Source organism: Mastacembelus armatus, chromosome 21 (genome assembly GCF_900324485.2).
Source record: "Mastacembelus armatus chromosome 21, fMasArm1.2, whole genome shotgun sequence".
NCBI lineage: Eukaryota > Metazoa > Chordata > Actinopteri > Synbranchiformes > Mastacembelidae > Mastacembelus > Mastacembelus armatus.
In genome coordinates this window covers 12966933-12991224 of record NC_046653.1, presented here as the reverse complement: position 1 = coordinate 12991224, position 24292 = coordinate 12966933, and the positions used below count along the sequence as shown (strand labels likewise).

At 38.6% G+C, this 24292-nt stretch overlaps 1 protein-coding gene across 3 annotated transcripts in view; it reads right to left on the bottom strand.

Moving 5' to 3' along the window:
• Positions 1-6964: 6964 nt before the first annotated feature.
• Positions 6965-24292, bottom strand: part of galnt13 (polypeptide N-acetylgalactosaminyltransferase 13) — a 30379-nt gene continuing 13051 nt past the window's right edge. For 2 of the 3 annotated variants that reach the window (XM_026295630.1, XM_026295631.1), the window contains exons 6-12: positions 22984-23154; positions 22198-22315; positions 21123-21303; positions 19235-19374; positions 17443-17541; positions 16651-16785; positions 14401-14586 (exon numbers count right to left, since the gene is read on the bottom strand). In XM_026295630.1, coding sequence (XP_026151415.1) covers positions 14401-14586; positions 16651-16785; positions 17443-17541; positions 19235-19374; positions 21123-21303; positions 22198-22315; positions 22984-23154 — 1030 coding nt within the window. Of the gene's footprint in view, positions 9336-14400; positions 14587-16650; positions 16786-17442; positions 17542-19234; positions 19375-21122; positions 21304-22197; positions 22316-22983; positions 23155-24292 lie in introns of those variants that run through there. The other variant, XM_026295632.1, reaches the window with a different exon arrangement.

Genomic DNA, 24292 nt, shown 5'->3' with positions numbered 1-24292 from the left:
AGCCTTCTTTCCATTCGATTTCCCTGCGCGGCTCCTGCGCACTTCCACGTTTCCAGTGATGCACTCACTGTTGCCTGGTGGTACTACAAAGACAGACCATTTGTAGGAGGAGGGAAGAAGGTTCGTCTGATTTGACAGCGTTTTTTTTTTCTTTTTTTTTGTTGTTTTGTTTTTTCTTAACAGTGATCAAATATAGGAAACTGCAGCCAAGATGGCATAAATGATTCTCACACAATAACAACGAACCACACGAATAAATAGACTTGTGGCTATGACTAAAATGGTAAATCTATTGATTCAGTACCAAAATACAAGAATAGTATTTTACACCTTTATCTCTGTGTTGCGCTCACTTCCACTGATCATAGTTTCACAATGCTGAGCACATATTCTTTTATTGCTCTCCTGATTTTCTTTCTTTCTTCAAGGAAAAGTCTTCCCACATGTAGTGGACATTTCCAAACACACCCTTTGTGTAGTGGTTGCTCCTCAGGGTCACCACTGATGACCCCACTTCCCTCCCACAGGTGACTGCAACCCGCTTTCTTTCTGCAAATGCTACAGGCAGGAGGTCTTCAGGGAGAAACAAGTTCTGCAGAAAAGCTGCTGACACTCGCAGCAAACTGTATTAGATCTCAGGGGGACAAAGAGCAGCAACCAGGGTGCACTTCTCCAAATTCACTTATCATATTATCAGGATCATGGCCACGGAGGAATTCAGCCACAACACAGTTACCCAGGTTTACACGGTGTCTCTCAAAGGCAGGAGCCAGTGTGAACATACCACTATCTCTTTTATACAGGGCTTATTTCTCTCTCTCTCTTCTTCTCCCCTCAATATTGTGATGCTGCTAGTTATACTAAACCAGTGTGTTGGGGCACAATTATCACTTTAATCAGAAGGTCACCAATAGCTGCAGCTTTCTAATTTATAAAAGAAGCCAATTTTAGCTGAAGGCATGGTGCAACAGCAGTGAAGCACTTTAGGGATCAATTCTATTTTGATTATTCTCACCCCAAAGAAAGAAAAACTGAGTAGATAATAACTGAACCTCCTTAGATATGAATCAAACTTGATAGTCAAGATGGGGTTACTGGCAAGATCTAAAGTGAATATGAAACAAATCTTTTTTTTTTTTAATCTCTGCTTGTCATGTGAAGCTGCATGTTTTATCCTTTGCATACTGTCAAAAATTAGCTTGTTGATTGTAATTTTAACTATTTTTGGTTCATTTGTCTGAACTCAAAAGAGATCAATACGCTGTGAGTCAGTCTGGTTCCAGGCGAAATCTACCTCTTCTATTATCTTGTAGCTCCCTGTGGTTTACCACGATATTCTGTGTCCAGTCTCAGCCCAGCATGCCCCACTGTACAAATGGTAGCTTCTAAAAACAGCTCCAAGGGCTGACATAACCATTTCCAAATGAACGATTGCATGGCAGCACAGCAACAACACTGATGTGCCTCCAAGTATCGTCTGCGAGGCTCTTTCATTCAGGCCTCTTGAGGGGGGACACACAGGAAAAGATTTCCCCATCAGTCACCAGCCCATCATAATTGCCAGGTGAACATTAGCTACAGCTTCTGCAGGACTTTTATAATGAGTGCAGGCAGACACAGTCCATCCACCATGCATTCTGGCCCTCATTAGGAGGAAAAGGCTATTCACATATTTGCAGAGCAAAAATAAGGCTATTAGTTCTGACTAGCCAACAGACAGTCAGCCAGCCAGCCAGCCAGCCGGTACCATGAGCAAAAAATTTTAATTGCTCTATCTCACTGATATACTCACTGAAACAAAAGTTTTGTCCACAACTCTTGTCAAAGTGTCTTTACTGCATGCACATTTAGAGAAAGTAATTAACTCAAATCCTTTTCTAATGAGTGAACGACTCATGGCTGAATACACAACAATCAAAGTTTAAAAAAAATAAAAAAGCATCTTAAGGTATTGCTCATTAACAATTAACAGCCTAAAGCCCAAATAATCTGCTGCATGAGGATTGTGTAGGTGTGGCTTGATCAGTTTTCATTGACAGTGGCCAGATAATCCATCAGCTGTCATCAGATTCAGCTGTTGGAAACTTCAAACCAGTGAGAAAAGCTCGGAAAAAGTAGAAGAAAAAAAAACAACTAAAACACTTCAGGTTTGGCAGGAAAACAGTCTGTTTCTTTTCAAAATGAGGTATTTTCAGGTGTTTCAAGTCCATGGATTCATTTCGCGAACACTCGTAGCCACAGAGACAATTGTACGATGTGGTGCAACAGAAGTGCCGTTAATGGCGAGCCTGTGAATGAGCAGCCCTGAGGAAGGCTACTGAAACCCTTATTTGAACTATCATTCAAACATTTCCAGGCTCACAGAAACAATTCTCTAATTCTGCTCAACACACAGACTTTGTCAGTGACAGCTAAATACAAGAAAGAAGTTAAGGCGCAGGCTTGTTCTTGTCACACACCAGGAGGCAGCTGATGTGTGACACTGTGCACCAAATTGGAATATATGCAGATTAGTTCTCATCTAATAACAAGCCGGATATGAAAAAGCTGCACTTATAAAGTGCTTTTTCTTTTTTTTTTTTCTTTTTTTTTAATTTCATACCACCACTCCCAGAAAATGACTGCTTTTTTCTAATAAAACACAAGTTTTCATCACAGTCTGCAGTGAACAGTGTATGGTCGATTAACTTCTGTTAGTCAATGATCAGAAACACTGTGATGATCTTCTGTAACCCATTTCATAAAAATAGCACAGAAAAACCTGATGGGCGGGTGGAGATGGGATTGATTTATTAATCTAATCAGACCAATGTAGGACAGAGATGCATTTGTGCGCCTCTCTGAATCAGCTATAGGACCTGCGGTCATTCTCTGAGAAGATCAGCCAATCACTTCACATGATCTTCTCTAATGTTCCATCTCCCTTTATAATCTCTACAATCAGAGACAGGGCAGGGAGAGTCGCCTCTGCTTTGATGTTGGCGTTGATGCCTTTGTTCTTCTATTTCCCCTCTACAAATTTGTGACTTCCTCACTACAATATTCTATTTAATCTTATTTTGCTGTTACAGTATTGATTTTCACATTTTAAATAAACCGCTTCTCATGATAGACGTGATGTATGATTTTCCTTCTAAAGAGATCAGATTTTAACATGATTTGAAACATGTTCAGTGAAACACTAACAGGCTATCCCTCCGTGCTTGGCGTGTAATGTGAAACCATGCAGTGAATAATCAGATCTCAAAACCGGTGATTCCATGGGGGTTCAACAACTGGGTCAAAATATGGGCCTTTCAAGGGACATGTGAAATTGTCAACATCTTGTGGTAATCAAAGGACATTACAGCTTTTATAAGTGAAAGTTAAATAACATCAGATAATGAGGATGATGGCACTTGCAGCCACATAGATATTGAATATGAATTATTATATTATATTTATATAATCCTTAATAGGTACACATTATTGCTCTGGTAAAGTTTCTTGTTTTTTTCCCCCAGCAGAAGCAAGACCTTATTAGTTGTCACTGTGGTCAAAAATAGCAACTAAACAGAAGTGCTTTGTGCAACAGCTCCTGGAGATTGATGATTGATTACTACACAATTACTGCTGAAAGCAGCAGGGCCCCTACTCCTAATCACTGCTTTCATCACTAAAAGAAGATTATCACATAGGAGAAGCTTGTTAGAGCCACTTCCTCCCTGCAAATCAATAAAAAATACTCAAGAGATTGCAAGCATCAGAAATGTCTGTTAAATCCCTAGGCTGGCTCTGTACTGTATGTTATTCTGTGGATGTGTGGGAGTGTGTGGCAGTGGTTCTGACCCCCATTGAGATACTGGCTTCAAACCTTGTCTAATTAAAGCTGCTTTTCAATGCAGGCGCTTTGGAACTTCAGGTCCCCTCAACAATTAAATGCAAGGATTTCTACTCCGGTCTCAAGCGAGAAAGAAAGGCACATCCAAAGGGTTGATTATCCCCCTCTCTCCCCAACTCTGCCTGTGCCAATTATTGGATTCAGTTGATGGAACCCTACATATCGAGCAGGAAGCGACGGGCAGAGTGGCATACAATCAGGCACACCAGGACCACTTGGAGAAATAGGACAGGAAATGTATAGAACTGCATTTGAAGACGAGGCATGAAAGGCTTGAGAGACTCTTGTTATGATATGGTCTAATGAAAACGGGTTGGAGACACAATCATACCAAGAAGGTGGGAGGTTCAACTCTTGCTGATGTGTCCTCAAAAGCCACCCCGGATACGAGCATCAGAGAAATCAGTCAAAAATGTGAGCTTTTCTTTGAGGAGATTTGTCCTTGAAGCACCAGCGTCTTTCCTATAGACACACACACAAACACACACACACACACACACACACACATATATATATATATATATATATACAAACTTACGTAACACAGATTTAAATAAAAACAAAAACATACTTGTGCTTCTCGTAGATTACTTTAACCAATAAATGACTGGTAATTAAAGTAGTCATCACTAATCACAGCCATTGTGTTATTGGTCATTGCAAGTGGACTGTCTGCTCTGCCCTCAGTGAACCCTGAGCTATGAGTCATCCATCATACTCATGTCCCAGATGTGCCTCTAAATGATCACTTGGCACATAAGCCATAATCCTCATCATCAGCTACTTCTGGCTTATCTTCATTTTCAGAGTTTCTGTTATCAGAAACCCCCCTAACATCACCAAAAGTGTTGCTCTCCTGCAGGGAACCACACACGCTCCACTACATTCATATCACAGCTGTTGTAACTAGTTACTCTTCAGATTTATTTATTTTTTAACACTAAACATATAATGAGCTTAAAAAATACAATTCAAAACCCAGTACAAGGTCCCTTGTCAGAGGTAACATGTCCTTTTAGTCATTTAACCAAACAGTGAGTTCTCATCTAAATGTCTTCAGGGGTTTTATTTAAATAACTATTCAAGGCCCTCTTTTGGAGGGGCTTGACCACCAGTTATGAGCCAAGGCACACACTAAACAGCTGTACTGTATAGAAAGTAGTAAAACACAGCTTCAACTGTTAAATTGTACTTGAATGAATGAATGTTTACTTTTGATACTTAAGTACATTGTGGTAATAATATTTGTATGTTTTTAAGGACACTTCAAATGCAGGAGTTTTACTTGTGATGGAGTTTTTTCCCCATTCTTGGTATTTTACCTGAGTAAAAATTGAAATGATATATGAACTAAAGTCTTTAGACACAGTTCCTGAGATTGAACAAGCCCATACTTTATATAGCTAAGAACTATAGGCCTGCATGGTGAGATGCTCTGATCATATTCTACCTTTGAGAGCCACAGCAGGCCATTAGAGATAGGGCATCCATTAGGACTATTATTTTAAAGCATCTCACCCCTTAATGGACTCCCTTGGCCTGGCCACAGACCCACTATCTTATCCTCACAGGCCCAGTTAACCAGCCTGGGTTTGGCTTCGTACAGGTGTGAGACTGTCTTTAACCACAGTAAGTCCCCACAGGGCCCCTGCTGGGAGTGTGGGGAGGTGCTGATGTGTATGTGCTATTAATACCTCTGCAGTGGCGACCTCAGAGAGGTTTACAAATATTTATGAAAACCCTAAATAAAGAAAATAAAAAACTCTATAAAAAGTTTTGGTTTCCATCATACCAGAACTAAGCTATTTGCTTGATTTTTCCCTCAGTTTATCTTATCTTACATATGAAGTATAGTAGTTATTGAGAAGTGACTACATTTCCTGTTGTGTGTCCTGTTGAATGCAACCTGCAAATCACAGCAGTTTTTGAGTTTGTTTGGGGAGATAAGAATACCAAGTCATTTCCCATATTTTAGTGCTAAAACAATTAGTTGATGGAAAGAACAGTTTGTGAAATTCACTTGTCTTGCTATGAGTGTCCTCACTACCACTATCATTTGTGTCCATAGCTGCTGCCAGGCTACTAGTGAACATAGCATAAACACTGGAAACGGGGAAACGGCTAACCTGGCTCTGTGCAAATGCAATAAAAAGCTGTCTACAGCACCAGCAGCTCTAAACCTCACTAATTACCATGTAACAGTCAATAGACAAGTACTTTCACCACAAAAATCCTAAAATATTTGTACTTTTTTTTTTTTTTTTTAAAAGAGATTAAAATAAAATGTGTTATGAAATGTCAAATAGAAAGCTTCAGAGGTGCTGATAAACAGGTTTCCTATACTTTGGACAGAACCAGCGTAGCCCACAGTTTTCCTGTTTCCTTACTGGATGGGGTTGTAGATTCTTACTTACCATATGATCATGAGTGTGAATCAATCTTCTTCAGTACATCCTGAAAGAAAGTGAACAAGCGCCCTTTCATCAACGGATTGACTGATCAACAACTGTGATACCTAATGAATGACTAATCATTTGCAAAACGAAACATCATTATATAGCTGTACATCAAATCTTTGGGTGAAGGTCAAGCCTTCCATGTTTAAACTTTCACAAAACAATGAAACTCATGTCAGAAGTACCTTCATCAGCTGACAGTGGCAGGTGTAATGAGAGAGGTAACATCCCTCACTATGTGCTCCTTATAACATTGTGTCGTAAGTGTGTCTTCCGGTCAGCGTCACCATCAAAGAGAGGCTGCAATTGGCCACCTTGAAAAGCCTGGTTATGACATTTACAGAAACCCTGAAAGCTTCAAGAACAAAGTTTATTAAACAACCACCAGTGTTGGTGCTTGTGTTCACATTTTCATCAGCTGCTGGCCACTGAAATTAATGCAATTTCTTTGTTTAGTAGATGTTTTATTTTTTCCTACAAAATAAATAAATAAAACAAAATAAAATAAAATGTACAAACAGGTAACATCACTTTGCAACCAGTACATTGAAACATTACAGTCCTATTTTAACACCATGCACTTTAAGATAATGAAAAACAATAAATGTGTGTGCGTAAAATGAAAGAGGTGATTTAAATTTATGCTGAATGCCAAGTAGGCACTTGGCATGGATTCCATATTCAAGCAGCACTGACAGTATTTTACCATTTGTTGCCCCCTTATGTAAGCTAGCCTAAGGTCCTTAGGTAGTGTGAGAATTGGTTTCATGGGACTTATGATGATTTCCAAGACACACTGCAATTTCAAAACGCAAGGTAAACACTGGTTTTTATTACCTCAGTTTCAAATAAAACAATACCTCATGATCTTTTTACCATTCAATGCCCTTTTCTCTGAGGAGTGTTCAAGTTTTACAGCATCTTAGAAAAATAATTGGTTCTGTATGTGCAACAATAACAAACATGTTAACGGTATTATGTACAATGACGTGTGTTGCCTGATCCCACTGTGTGGTGAAAAGTACCTCTCACATTTGCTTGCGTGACGGGTGAGTATTGATACACCTAATACTGACCGGGCTTAACAATTAATGGATAACTAAATGTTTCACCTAGCACTTATTTGATGGTGATCGGTTCTTGAGATATAACAATTATTGACATCAATATGCTGTACCTTTATCTCAAATGAAAACACACAACATTCATTTTCAACAACAAAGTAATTCAATCATCTAAAAACCAATTAACTAAATGGAAAACAAATGTCTAAAGGCACAGGTAACTATTCAGCTCAAGACATCATGATTTCCCAAGATACTAAAAAGAACTGTGCAATGTCTTAGCCGATGTGTTTTTAGCAGTGTTGGCCATGATAACAGTGCAGTATACAGTCGATACCATACATGTAAAACTCTTACATTCGTTCAAAATTCATCACACCTACTCAGAAGTGAGTCTTGATTACTTTTACTTTCTTTCCCCACAGCCATTTTTTCATTTCTTCAAACAGCTTGTTATAAATAAACCCCAGTACAGTATGTTCTCTGCCGATCCAGAGAGTCCTGACGTACCGTAAAAAGTGAAATTACTGTTTGACTAATATGGGATCTTATGTGATTACTCAACCAGTTTTGATTAAAAAGAGGAAAGGGCGTTATAGCTACACTCTTGTTTTGTGTTCATTTTTCATAGATGCTGGTTTGTAATCAGTTTTCTCTAAACATCTTGAGAAACCACCCTTAGAAACTAGAGCCTGACCAATAACCTTGTCAACATAAGCTTATCACAGCTACAGTGCATAAGTATCAATTAAAGAAACTGAAATAAATAAATAAATAAATAGATCAGTTTTAGTTTCAGTTAATATCTGCATATATTGCACATCAGCAGACAATTAACAACAAACTGCAGTAATAAAAGATATGTTTTAGATCATCTTACAAACAGTGTCTGTTTTCACAGTCTGGCTACTTCACTGTGCCAATGAAAGAGAGAAGCTGGTTAAATATGCCCCTTTGTATAAAATGCTGATGACTGAGCATGAGGTGAATAACATGAACAAAAACAAAGCTTCCACTTTCCAAATAGAAGCCTGTTAGCCTAACTTGATAGCATTTCCCCTATTGTCTATTAGTATCTATTATCCTATTTTATAAAAGCTGCAGTATTCATATGTTTCCTTATACCAAAAAGTGTTGAGAGGTTTCAGTTTGGCTTTAAAACTAATGAGTTTATAGACAGGAGGGCTATTTGTAAGGGCCCTCTCAAATCCAGTACTGGCCAGGCTCTGTTAAAACATCAATTTCCCATTATATGTTTTGAAACTCACAAACTGATATGAAAAGAGGATGAGCAGCAACTGTCATAACAACAGTTTTGTCTTCAGATTGTACCTACAGTGTATACCAATGCAGTGCATGGACAAAGGTCATTTACAGGGCAGACCATTATAGAGATGTGTCTTACATTTTTGTTGTTGCTCTTCTGTTTGTTTATCCAGCAGCTAAGCGGCAGTCTGAACAGCACAGTGGATGCACAACTTGCAGATGCCTGACACAGTGTGAGTGCTTTGATACCAGTGTGTTCCTCCAGGTACACGTTTCCCCCTTTGCTTGGACGTGATGAGGTCGCCGAAGGTACAGCTTGTCATGCTGCCTAAATGGCAGGTGCAGCTTCTTTCAAACCTGTAGTGAGCTGTAAGAGGAGATACCTCCATAATGGAAGATAAGCCTCTGCTGCCTGGATGCCTGAAGAGGCGTATGTTGTGGTGGTAAAGAGCCACCTGGTGAGGGTGTGAAGACCCAGGACTGATTTGGATGAGGACAAAGTGGTTGGGGGAGTATTGAGGCGAGGGATCAGACGCTCAGGGTCATGTTACGGAGCAGCCACTGCTGAGAGCGGCTGCCATTGCAGTCTCTCAGGGTGGGGACCATTTTGTCCTCTTCAGACGGCATGTCCAAACACTGGTTGCTGTTCACGTGCAGCAGAGTGAGTCGCTGGAAGGCAGCAGACACAAGCTATTACACATTTGCAAACATGCAGACATGAATGTACAGCACACACATATGTAGTGTAGATTAAAATGAGACAGTTTCCCCCTAGGACAGTCTTGCTATTAAATAAGCACTATACTTAAGTCTTGTCTAAAGAAAGTTAAATTCACCTTCGTGACTTGAGGTGACTCTTCACACACTTTATCTTTTGATTTTCCACATTTCACAAAAGTACTTTTTGACCCAGTAGATGGCCAGAGATTGTTACACTCAAAAGTACATGGAGCATGAAAAACAACAACATTAAAAGCGCAAAAAGAAAAAGTTCTGCTTGGAGAACTCATCAGAAGCAACAACTTAACATTCAATAAAACTTAGTACTGCCAATATTAATACAAATCATCAACCCAGTCCCAGTCAACTTTTTCTCATCCTGCACAGAAGCAGAGTATTTGACTTATGTGAAGAGCACTTCAACATGTTTGCTTACTGTATGTTAAAATAACTGATATTTTGCCCATTAGGGGGCAGCAGAAACGAGTGCTGAACCCAAAAATTGACTTATCAGATTTTCATTGATATGGTAAAGCTGTTAAACTGTTGCTTATTTGCATACCAAGCACTTATGCTTATGCTTCATTTGGAATTGTGTTTCTGACCATCTGGTGAATTCAAGTCCAATATTCACTCTCTTTTTAACTCTGTTTTGGTCTGAGTCAAATATCTAGCTCATTAGCTGCTAAATGTTCCAGCACTGCTGCTATCTATTCTCTAACTTTGTTGCAGACCAGAAAACAAAACCAAAAATCTGAAATATGCTGTAATGTCCTATACATGAGAGAAACCACTGAGTTCGTGCTGAGTCAGCTTTTGAGCAACCCCTATCACTTTCATGCAGTGAGTCAATAATGATCACAGCAGCTTTAAGTGTTTATGCATTCAGATTATGAAAACAACCCAGTTTTCACTAACTGACTTTCTTTTTGATTCTGCACTTTGTTAAATGACTTTGTGATCCATGTACCATTAATGACTTTGTGTGAAATGCAAAAGTTAATGAAAGTGAAATAATTAGCATCATTAGTGCCAATAGAGAAACTGAGCTGCTTGTTACAATGACTTCACTATTATTGCTTGTATATAAGTTTAAACCTCATTCAACACTAAGCAATCTAAAGGCTTTGTATTATTAGGACAGTAACACTTCCCAGGGGCCTTTAGTTGGAATGTCTACAGAATTTGTTTTAAAGCTGATTATTTTTCCCTCCATTCGTTCAGAAGTTGACAGCATAAGCAAAAGTTGCCATATGTTGTAATTGAGGATAGTAATGGTATCCATCGTAACATAACATCTTTTATACCAACAGTATTGTGGCATGTTAATACATTTACATTTTACACCAACACATACGACTGAGAGCAAAAGTAGCCTCTACTGTAGAGACACTAATTCCAATTATTGTAGAAGTGTTTTCATAACATTATCATTTAGAAAACGGAGCAGAGACACTACAGCACACAGACAGAAGGAGCCATTTAAGTATATTATCGTCTAGTAATGAGGATCTATGTGATTCAGCTCAGGTGAAAATAATAACTGGTCGATAAATTGGCTTTTTTTTTGTGAAAGACATTTTGACATGTCACTGTAGGAAAAACAAAATTAATGATGACTGATTTTCTGTTTAGCTGCTTCTGTTTCAGGGCTCTGGTATTGCTCATGTTGACTCACTGTCACACCGCCATGTTTTACTAAAACACCAGATTATAACCAAACTACAGCTAATGTGCTTTTGAAACCAAGACGAATCAAAATGTCTGCTGAGAAAACGGTGGCTTCAGGTTTAGTCTTGTTTATGAAAGCATGAGTTGATTACTTTTCAGCTGATTGAAACGGAGGCTGTCGTCCGTTAAACAAATTTGATTCTCTATCTAGACCCAGTGTTTGTCTACTGCAAAAACATGGCGGTTCTTCGTGGCTGCCTCTGAAAGGAGACCCGCTTACTATGCAGATTTAAGAGACTGATTATAAGATTAAGAAAATGCAAGGTTTGGTATTTCACAGTGATCACACACCGATGACAACATATGTATGGATACTATAGTCCTATATTTCTCCTAATAAGTCACTCTTTATATTACACCCTTAACTTTTAAATAGTTGTGACCCCACAGACTCCTGTAAACTTTTCAGCAAACCATGTCTTCATAACATTATGAGCTCAGATTGTTCTCTTGCCACACTCTGCATATTATCTCCACCCATTAGTCCTGTCTGTGTACTGTTTTATTGCATAAACCAGAAAAACCAGAGGACAGAACAAGCTTTTAAAACATCCACATCAGAAAAACACACCTGTTGTAATGAGCTGAACTCAAGCACCACATGAGCATGCAGCACATGTGGCTATCTGCCACAAAGGCTGGAGAGATAACACCCCCCACTAACAACTGGAAGTATGATTTCAATGGGCTTGATTAACCGTTTATGTTCATTCCCTCAGAAGTAACACTCTTCCGCAATTTTGTTCGTCACATGAGTTGCTTTTCTCGTCCTAAGGATCACATGCCAAGAAACAGAAGAGCTGACGTTGGTTTGTTAGGAGGGGAAGCAGAACCTCTGCTGGGGGAAAACAATGCCATGAGATAAGGTGGGCAAATTATGTTAGGTGCTACTAAGACAATATAAATAACTGAGATGTCTGTATGTGTGTAGTTTTAAAATAAAACTTGATTTGGTGTTGAAGCTTGAAATATAAATGGTAATACATGACAAAACGAGAGATAGTCCCAGTTTCACAGGCCTGTACCCTGCTACACTGGTAGTTATTTACATGATCAGAACTACATTAACAAAACACACAACCTGCATGCAGCAATAAATAGTGGACAAAAGCGTGATTTTTTTTTTAGCCTGCAACTGAGGCGTGATTTTTCATTAAAACAAACTATGCTTTGACTGTTGACAGAGGATATTCAGACTAATGAGCACACAGAGATGCTCGCATGTTTGATCATAAACTATAAAACACAAGGGCCTGAAATTGTCTGCCTCAATAGAAGACGACCATGCGTGCATGTATCCACGTACACACCTTTTCCTGAAGTACACATTGCAAACTGCCCTACAGGGCACATTTGTTCAAACAGACAAAGAACAAAGAGAGCAGGTGGTGCTCAACTCTACACACCTGCCAAAAACCCAAAGAAAGGAACAATAAGGCAGCTCTATGCTTTTCTTGCCTTATTTAAAAAAAAAAAAAAAAAGATTACTAAAGAGACAGTGATTCTCCCTCCACAGGTTTCAGGTTAAGTAAACAGAACCAGAAATATTTTTTAACTCAGATATTTTTTGTATAATGTGTAAATGAGAAGCAGGAAAATCTGCAAATACCTCTTTAAAACACATGGAGCTTTCCTGAGCCAAAGGTAGAGCTAATCTATAAACCATAAAAACCTGTATTAGGCAATAACAAGTACAGTAAATATATATATATATTTTTGTGAACCTACTCAAGTGGCAGAGGTGTAATCGGAGGAGTGTAACAGTGGAGGGTAGAAAACCTGGTCCACATTTAATAAAAATAATAGAAATGTGGAGGTCCTGTCCTTTCTTCATAATTATTTCATGCCTCCTTTGGGGCAGAGAAAACTCCCATCTCAGCCTCCCAGCAAACCAAGCAGTGTCTCCAAAGCAAGACTCAATGTGTGCACACAGCAGAGACAGGCTAATTAAATAAGGATGGTTTCTAACCATGAGCCCCAGTTGAGGAACAATATCCTCCTTGTCACCATCTTGTGCTGACTGGAAAGAGACCTAGAGGGCCAGGATGCGTTTTGTGGGAAACACAAAAACAACAGATTCCTTTCGTCTCAAGGCAGAGTAAGACAACAGTATCATTTGCTCTAACGGTGCCCTGCTCTCGTCTTGTGCTTCCTGTGCTACAAGGACCTCTGAGTTTGATCAGCAAATCAGGCCATCTACCAGCAGGTCACTTTACTGCTGTCTGACACACACCATCAGCCATGGGAGCTCCTTTCTCAGTTTACCATGCTTGAACACAAAAACCGGCATGCTACAGTGAAATTGCTCTTCGGCTTTTTGAGAGCTGCAACACTAGAGGCTTCTGAGGTGCAAACTCCAGATAACTCAGCAGAACAGAACTGGGGAAACAGAAAATGACAGACACTGTGACAGGAAAAGCCAGAAAAATGACAACCCTGAAACAGACAGAAATGCTGAGCCAAAAAAACATTCCTTACAAAAATATGTAAATAGGCAGACTGAATGGTGAAAGGCACTGAATTGGAATTCATTGCTTTTACAATATGTACGTGGCACACGGTGTACACAGCTGCTTCAGGCCAATGGGAGAGTGGCCTGAGAGGCCAAGGCTGTGAAAGCTAGGTTCACAATGAAGGATCACTTCAAAAGAACTTGTAAACAATGGCAAGCCCATTTCAATCAGCCCTGCATGTAGATAATCAGCTAAAAATACACACATCTCCCTCCCTCTCAGGCATCATTCACCAAGTGCTGACAATCCAGGGGACAGCCAGTGATTTTTTACATCAAAATAAAATATGTATATTGGAAAATACATGTCAAATGACGTATAATTTAACAGGAAGACTAGCCAAGGGTCTGCTGATAACATCTTATAAACAGAACCATCCTGAACCATCTGTCATTACTGGATGTGCTTCCAGCCTGGCCTGCATGTTTTTTCCCCTGAAAGGTCACTGGTAAAAGCTACTTAATGCTTCCTAAAACTAATTTCATCCATGTTCTGACCAAATAACTAAAAGATAAGCTTCATAGCAACTAGCTCTTCATTCATCTGGTCTCACTAACAAAAACAAATACAGAAAATTAAAAAAAAAAAAAAATCAGCTGCAAGGATGCCTAATAAAGACTAAACTGGTCAAACAAATCTACTACAGGGTCTACCAATACTGAACTACATCACTACGAGGCAGCTAAAATCACCACCAGCTTCTACTCTAACCTGATTTGTACTGACCTGCTCACCTCACAGCCTAAAGTCCCCATGAGCAGATGGGAAGCTTAGAGAAAATAGTCTGTGGGACTGAAGTAGAGGCGTCTAGCAACCTCCAGACGGGTGTAGTTGTGAAGGATCCAGGCCTGTATGGGACTGTTGTTACAGTACTCCACTGTGGGGGCGTAGGTGCCGTCCCTCAGACGGCTGATGGTCAGACATGATTGGGTGATGATGTGGAGGAAGGTGTGCTTCTGCAGCGAGCCAGGGGTGAGAAGGACAGATGGTTGTGAAGGTATGTTCAAGACTCACCAATTTAATTTTTTTTAATCGAATCTATCTGTTCTTCAGAGCCAATCAGAAGTGATTTTTCACTGGCAGAAGAACCGTTTGGTTCATATCAGGAATTCAAAACCTTCAGTTAACACCTAACCTTTAGATACAATTTGCTGCCATAATGGGCTTTATCCAGCACTGATTTTACAACCTGACATAATATACATTTAAAATAATATCACAACAAATCAAAAAGGAGAACCAAATCTCAAAGCACAAATACAGATGCCAAAAATCGTGGTTTGTTGTAATTAAACCTAAATTTAATGTATATGGTTGTAAATTGTCTATGCACAGTATTTTAATCCTCACATGGCCAACTCGGTAAAGTGTAAAGTGAAAAGTAGAGCTGACTATGTAGTAGAATTATTTGGCCGCCATAATATACTGTATGCAACTGGCATCTTCATGTGTTGGAGAGAGCCCAGTGAAAACTGCTTACTTCTGGCTGAAACAGCAGAGCAGGTGAAAAAGAAGAAAGGCAGTTTGTCACAGTTGTGAATGAACAGAGCAGGGATATGCAAAAGTCAGGTATTCCTGAGAACATGAAACTGATGACCAGATGAAATGTTAATGGCACAGTAGTCACCCAGGGTTCAGCCCCTGTCCATCACACCTGGCCTAAAAATAACCTTGTTCACTGACAGCAGTGAAACCCCAATGATGTTTACAACAGAGACCAGTGCTCTTTATTGATAAATTATTCATTTTTTTTCCACGTTATGAATGCGCCCTGAGAACAAAGTGTAGTGAAAGGATTTCTTCAGGGCTTGTCTAATGCTTGACAGAAAGGCCTGCAGGCTTCCTCACCTTGTCATACAGTATCTACATGTCAGCAATAGTACGTCTTAATCACAGATAGATAACGTATTCAGTGCAGCCTTTTCTAACCAGTGGTTAAAAATGCATGTTGTTAATATAAAAGATGTGTTTTAGGTTGTATAATCTGGAGTCAACAGGGCTTGAGGAGAATATTTTAGTTCTCCTATGAGATTCAAAATGACTTTCTGTTTTCCATTACAGAGCCTGCAACTACTGTTTCCGCATTTGACTGAATATTCACATTTTAAGACTGTTATAGCCCATGTAACCAGAAATATTAAGTAATAATGAGACTCAGCTGTTTAATATGCAGTTTTAGGCATTGCCATTTATCTAATTTTAGCTTTCATGATGGTGATACAGTACTACAAATAAATACACTGAGACTTGCTCACATATTTGCATATTGTGCCTTGCGTGAGTTTGTCTTACAAGCCTATGAAGACTGTAATAAACCACAGATCACAACAGATTAGGATAGGTTGTTTATTTATTCCCATCCATTATAGATTGAATTGTTTTGATTTTTAAGATATGGTGCTACTTTTATTTTTAGCTCTGACATCTGGTTTGTTTGTTTTTGTCATAAGTATAAATGATTTTGCCTCCTATTAATTGATTAAGTGACAGATTAATGACTGTTAGATAAAACTTAACAGCCCTTTATTTCTTTGCTGAATTTCATTAAAGTAGATTCATACAAAATATTTTTCACAAAGTGAATTAGGATCAAAATTTCCATCAGATTCAGCTTCAATCCAGATTAGACTGGGTTCACGTTCATGAGTTTTAATTGATCTAGTCTAATACCGTCTGGCACTTCACAGACCAAACACTGCTATAGGATATACCACAACACTTCAAGCACAGAACTATGGGGCAATATTCAGGAGCAATGGCTTGAGCATCTTACCTCAAAATCATATTCCCACTTGCCAACATACTATGTAGAAGAAGAGAGCATGAGAGGAGAGACATGGTTGCTGAAAACAAAACTGACATATAACACCACCTGGTGGCAGCAAACAGGTACTCCTTTTTTCTGACTACCAACATCCTCATGACTCAGACAAACACAATCTATCAACATTTCATCCAAGTCATTTTCAGTACATTGGCCACCAGGAGAAGGAATGGTTACTTCAGGGAACAGATCCTACCTCAGCATCATACTCAAACATCTGATTGCCCTTCATGTGGTGACACTTGAGCATGACAACAGGTCCGTTGATGCGGGAGACGTCCAGACAGAGGTCATCTGTCCTAATTTCTTTATCCGCTGTGTATGAGAACACCTGGAGACAGAACACAGAAAGACTATGCAAACAAGTTGCACATATTTGCTCTTTTTTAAATTTAGATTAGCAGTTTTTCTTTTTTTTGTTTTATGAATCTGACAGTATTTAACTTCCACTTTTCACATTTTCTCTAACAGGATTACACTGAGATTCTGGTTTGTGTAGTGCAGATTTACACAACATCACATAAGAGTGTGTAAGGATAAAGGGACCAAAGTTTAGACAAAAGAAAACAATGTGATTTTTGGAGCATGCCTTCTTAAAATGCCAAAGACTTCACAATGACACACAGCCAAATCAACAATAGACCTGACTTAAATTGCAGTTAAAATCTGTGCAATGGCTTAAACGTCAGCAGTTCAAACACACGTCGCATGCAACCTGACTGAGCTCAAGCTTTTGGGTTAAGACAAATTCCCAAAGATAAAGAAGCATCAGAGGTTTGGTAGGATCTTGATTTAAAAGAGACACATTCGACATCTACAGCACAGTCAGTTTGGACAGTGTGTCCAGATAATTATAAAAATGAAAATATTATATCAAAATTACAAAAGCAAGGTTGCTGAAGAAAATACACATACATATTAATTACGACATGTACTGCAAATAACCAGTAACCAGTAAAACTGAAGTGTTAACAGTTGCTTTCCTCACCTGGTTTCCGCCCATGCCGTGGCAGTTGAAAAAGCCAACTTTCTCATTCTCCTTTCTTCCCATGTTATCCACACACTGGTTGGTCTCAACATTTCTGATCTACCATCAGGAAATGCACAGTGTTAGAAATGTCTGAGCTCAAATTTAAATGAACTTTATAAATACTACAAGTTTTTTTTTTTATATTGTCAAACCTGCAAATCAGCCTTCTATTCATTTTTATTTAGTTTTATTCAAACTGGGGCATAATTTATATAATGTATTTATTATTTGACAATAAGCTAAACTGCATGTCCAAACAATGTTGCTTTCAATCCCAAACACAGACCAGTCACACGTTACTTAGTATTTTTGTCCTGTTTAATGTTACTGTTTAAGGCGCACTATAGGGTTCTGTGATTTTTTTTTTTTTTTTTTTTTCAGATTTTATATTATTTCTGATTTTTCTTTAAATGTCATCTTGCACAGAAATAAAACGGTTATTCTGTTAATGGACTTTTTGACTGAGACCCCTAAAAATGTCACCTTTAAAGCTGAATGCAGAACTGATCTAACCACACAGTTCTGAGCAGCCCCAGTTATCCCAGCTTCCAGCGATTTTATAGTCAATTCAGCTTTCTAATAAAGTCATTCATTCACAGAGCTGAAGCTGAGCTGGCTCTATATGTTGCCTTACTTATTATGCCTATCATGCAGGAACAGAACGGGGCTCATAATTAAGTGATATAAAACCTAATGGCTCCAGCTGTTAAAGAAAGGCTGACTGTGTGCTATGGAGGATGAGAATTTGTCAAGAGAAGTCTGGTTCAGAGGAAGATTTGAGCTGAGGTGCTGCAGAGAGAGAGAGCTTGTTCTGCAGTTCAGCACAGCAGCACAGATAAAAAAAAAAATATATCCTCTCATTCTCAGCTATATGAATGTTGGAGTATTACAAGCTCTTTTAACTCTTGAATTCTGAACTGGCATTGCTTTTAAATGGCCTCCGTCTATCATCCAGACAGCACACTGAAAGTCAGCACTGACTTTACCCCATGCTGTCGACACGGAGCCATGGGCCGTAAGAGGCAACTCACTTTTATTCTGTGAGAGGGAACTAACTAATAAAAGGAACTTAAACTTCTATTATCTTGAAAACAATTAACTTTGAAATTCTCACGCCTTAGTGGCAAAGCATCTCACAGTTCCCAAAATCCCCTTCGTTTCCTAAGGACTAACTTTGTAGTTCCATTCATCCGTCTGTCATTTATACCGGTTATTCCTATCTAGAGTCATGGAGAAGGGAGCTGAGCGCGAGGCAGGGTTGTATTTCCATATCTGACGATTAAAATAATCATCTGATTAAATATTCTCACTGCTGTTTTACTTTATTTATAATATTACATATACGAGTACATTTCTTTTTCATTTCACTTGTGCTTTTCTTTGTTTTAAAGTACAATACAAGGTACAAAACTGTGCCCTGACACTGTGTTGACACGTGTACTCTACATAAACATTATCTCACTTCACCATGTACAGTGTAAGTGTGTAAACATGACTTATATCAATAATTACTAACCAGAGTCCCTTGTTTGTTTAGCATACATTGTCCATACAAACAGGGACGTTTGTTTTTATCTTGTTCCATTCAGCCTTTGCTGGATCCTGAGATTTTCAGATTTATCTTACAACAATACTGGCTTTCTGAAAACACAGCCCAGAAGCTACGATGACATAAAGTATCTGGCTGAATACAAAAGGAGCCAGTGCATCTGCTGCATTATAAGAGATCAGAGTACGTGAAAGCTCATACTTCACCAAGTGAGTAGTATCTTCTTGGGATCTGGGAGTCTGGGTAGATATTCTCAAGATACCAGGAGAACGGTTTGCACTTCAAGGCCTCACGGAGGGCTTTACGGGAAGAAACATCTCCATAGTCCACTCGCATCACACCTGTAGAAACAGATAAGTCCAGATATATATGTATTACTGACCATCTGTCAGTATTTCCCCTATTATTTGCATTTTATGTTCTAAAATAAAGAGGTACAGTCCTGCTTTCTTGCACCAACAAAACAAAACACCAGAGGGACCCTTTATAATGAACTTCACTGCATGCTTACCTGTGAACTGGGTCATCACAGAACGATTTTTGATTGGATGTTACATGAATTAACTGATTTGTACAACGAGGAATGTAATGAAAAGTCACATCCCACAATGTATAAACAGTATATTGCAAAAATCAAAGCATCGCCTTCAGAAACAAATACTACAGCTGTAGTATAGCTACTGTGTGCGTGTCGTGACATACTGTACGTGACTTTAGGTAACTGTCCGATGTATCAGCCTTGATGAAATGGAGGAAGGATTAGACAGCGACTGGGCACACTTACAAACACATTAGGCAGATGGTTTTCCTCAGAGAGCCTCTTGAGGACTCATAGCTTGCATGCAGATAAATCTAGGGGGTAATTTATCATGAAAGGGCTTGATTGCAACAAGAGAAAATAGAATATGATTTTCAAAAACCAGCCAACAAGTTAAATGAATACTACATTGCTGTATGTTTATCCATCACACACAAGCCACACAATGCAAACAGTCCCTTGTATAATACAACATCTTATACTGGGGATCTAGGAAATTTTAATTTCAAGTGGGCAGATAAAAGCAATGAGCTGAGGGGCCACTCTTTTTTTCTGGATCTCTATTTCCCTTTTCTCTCTCTTCAGGGTTTGAACATTACATGTTGCACATGATGAACAGCCTCTTTGATCTTGGAATCACTGGAGGACGGAGATGCACTTTTAATAGGATCACTAGATGTAACTCTCAAACTCCGCCTGAGCAACATACTGTGTTCCTCTGTGCCAATAAATAAGGTCCGGCAGCAGCGTGGCCCAGATCATTCTCCCTAATGTCCTGCAGGGACATGCGGTCATTGTTGGGGCCACAATACGCAGACAGACACATCCATCACAACCCCCGACTCTGTCTGCACACCTGTCTGTGGAGAATCACGCCTGACTGAGTGGAGGGGAAGGTCACAATTCGTGCCATAGGATTGGCAGATTACAGATGATTCCTTATAGGCTGGCTGACATCTAAAACACTTAACCACAGATTTCCGGGACAGTGCTATCTGCTAAAGGGTAATCACATTACGTTGACAGATGGAGGGGTTCTCATCTCTCAATCGGCACAGTCACATTGTTCTAGAGCGTCTGTGTCTGTTTCAGAAAAGACCATCTTTGACAAATTTCTCAAGTCAAATTCAGGGAAACAGCTAAAAAAAAATATCAAACCAGAAATAATTAATGCTACTTTGAGAATGACAAAAGCATCCAAATTCCAAAGTAAGAGTAAAAGGAGAAATATAAATTCTTAAACGAGCGAGAAAAAGCGCAGGGAAAGACAATTAAGGAATAAAAGAGAACAGACAAGCTTTTCCTTCTCAAACTAATTTGCAAAATACAATATCAGCGAGCTCATAAGTAGCACAGAGGAGTTTCATAATGAGGACTGTTCTTATCTGCTTTTGAACAGTGGTGCACAATGAATAATACATCTATTAAATTCCTGATTAAACTATATCGTCTCTGAAACTTTTAAAATGTGCAGAACTCATGCCATTTTTAACACAGGCTTCAAGGTCTGATTCTACCATTCCAGATGCAGACAGTTTCATTGTTCGCTACCTGGTGATATGATATAAAAGAAGTCTTTGAAATCATCCATCCAGACTTCGGCCAACCGCCTGTTGTTCTTGTTGATGACTTGGCCTGTTCCTCCAGGGAAGCTGTACGGGGTGGCCTTCCGAAAAACATGGCCCACGTGAGAACATGTTACAATTTCCAAAGAGCCACCACACTGCCAGATCTGCGGACACACGATAAGTTAAATTAACCTAGGACATAGCAAGAAAGCGGATACACTCGATAACAGCGTAGAAAGACAAATAATAGAACTAACTCAGATGAAATGCCTGTTTATATTCAGTAATTTCAAAACATTCATTTTTCAAAAACACGTTAGCACCATGGCTGAAATACATACATAATTATTGGACTGTCATCCGAATCCTTTGTGGTCCTAAGAGGACGAATTGTATTAATGCAAGTGATGCCTGCATCATAAGGTCAAATTTTCATTTATCTTTGATTTTTAACCAAATACCTCCAAAAGTAATTATTCCCATGATATTAGCATTGTCACCATGGACATGTTAGCATGTGGTTATTAGCATTTGGCTCAAAGCTTTACTGTTTCTGCTAGCACTGCAGACTCCTCTGTGTCATTTCCATTCAGCCACAACTAAAGCTGAAAATTAGTCAATCTGCTAGATAGAAACTGCAATTTGACATGAGCTATAATTAAATAATTTCTCAAAAGTATGAGACGTTCCATAATGAGGATTCTTAAATAATGAGTTTAGAAGATAAATATTAATAAAAGCAGATGCAGTAAACAAATTAAAAAATACTTTGATGCCAGTAGCATTGAAGTACTTTTTTTTTTTTTAATCATTTGTTCGTAGTACAAGCAGAGCTTTGTTGTACTTGTGCAGATACTGTTTAAACAGTTTTTTTTTTCTTTTTGAAGGTGCAATATGTAGAGAGGTTTCACATTTGTTATCTGCAATATCTTTTTTTTTTTCTTTTTCTTCCAATTCTCCCCTGCATCCTAAGTGCAAGGGCCTTAGTCACAGGTGATGTAGGTACTGCAAGTGACATCATGTAAGGTAAATCATCCCCCTGACTGCTGGTCACTCACTCTGAAAGACATTTCCAGATTCTCTCCACCCCAGATATCCATCCCTGGATCGTAGCTTCCTATTTCTTCAAAGTATGTTTTGTCTATGGAGAATAAGCCTCCTGCCATGGTGGGAGTCCTGCAAGAAATACACAACAAATTAAGACAAAAAGCATTAATGCCTCGGTGTAACTCTGAGGAACATTCAGAATATAATAAAAGACCAATTTGTTTGACAATTTCAAAACAAGGCCTTAGAGGAGTAATTACTTTTATCTTCTAATTCCTTGTATGTTGACATCAGCTCTAAATTAAGGCTAATGTTTGTTGTTGAAAGAGATTTGCATATACACAACAAACTGTACCCAGTTCTCTGAAGTCAAAAATGCAACCATGAGCAGAGTTTTGGTTTCTAAAATAAATGAGTTCACATAAACTGTCACTGCAACAGAGCACAATCACAACTATGTGGATGCTATTTAGGCAGTTGCATGCATTAGTGGAATTCACAAAGGGAAATTATCTATTTCTAGCTACAGATAAAAATGGCACATTTGATGAGAGGAGTTCTTGTGAGAAAGTCTAACTATAACCATGGATTCTCTGTAATTTGCTGCCATCACAGATAAACCCATTCACAGCTCAGAACTAACATCTGTCTGAACTTAAAAAAGTGCAATTTCACATTTTATTTGTGTCCTATCTCTTAATTTCTAATCAAAATCGAGTTCAAAGTCAGCCACATATTACCCACAAAAGTGATCTAGATTTAACTTGACAGGAGGAAGAAACAGCTTCTTTGTGCACCTGACAGGAAGTGTTCTGTCTCCCTTGCGTCGATCCATTTCACGCTGGGGAACAGGGTACCAGCGGAAATTCAGCTTCCAGTTGAATCCACCATAAGTCATATCAGATCCTGCCATGTACTCAAACGTCTCGTCACTGATGACATCAATAATTGGACACACCACTGCTGTCCTGAAAGACACAAGTAATAAAATATTGATGATGATTCAACAATACATAATATGAAAGTATTGGTTTAAACATTTCAACCTAAATATCAAACCACATTCTCAACAATTCAGACTCAGTTCAGAAATTAACTGCCAAGCTGCAAGGGACTGTGATTTTTACTGTCAATTATTCTGAATTAATAATGAATAAGGCCACTTATTAGTAGTAAAATGGAAAATAGTGTCTTTAAAAGTCTTACTTTGTTGTTTTGTTTACAACTCTGGTATATTCAATTTGCAATGATATAAAATAGATCAAATGTAGTAATCTGAAACCAGCAAATATTTGAAGTATTGGTTGATTTAATGACCTTTTTTTTTTTTAATGATGTAATACACAGCAGTTTATCACAGTTTATTGCACCGAGCACAGGTTTTATGATACAGAATTTATTACTAGTAGTAATGTTAGTGTCACAAACTTAAACTGTATAATTATTCATGAATATGCAGTGAACATACTGTGTGCTCGCTACACCCTTTCATCAATCTGTACTCATTCCTACAGACAATACATATGCAGCATGTATCCATTGAGTTATTTGGTATAAACTTCTTCCAGAGGGAAAATGAATGTGTCTAACCTCAGATATAAAATGGATTGCAAGAGAATTATTAATTCATCCATCTGTTCATGTCAGTCATTCACACAAACCCACACACACACACACACACACACGATACACTATGAAAAACAATAAAAGCTCTAAAACACAGATTCATGCTGTGAGAAATAACAGTGGCCTTGTCAGTTTAAATTAACACATTTGGCTTAATAACCGCACAAGCATTTTAACATTTAAAGAAAACATCTGCTGTTAAAACAGGAAAAAACGATCTACTTTTGTATTCAACTGGGCCACACAAGTTTGTCTACAAACAGGTTTCTGTTGTCTATTTAACCTCGACTCTACTAGTGTCTTCATCACATGAGTTGCTGCAGTTAATGCACAGACAGAGATTCAGTAATTGGAGCTAGCTTTTCCTCTGAGGCAGCGCCAGAAGCAGACAATGCAAAAATGATTATCTTCTTCCATCAGCAGTGTCAGGATCAAACAGTGTATTCATAACTGGTAGTCTGCTGTTCCATCAATATTCAG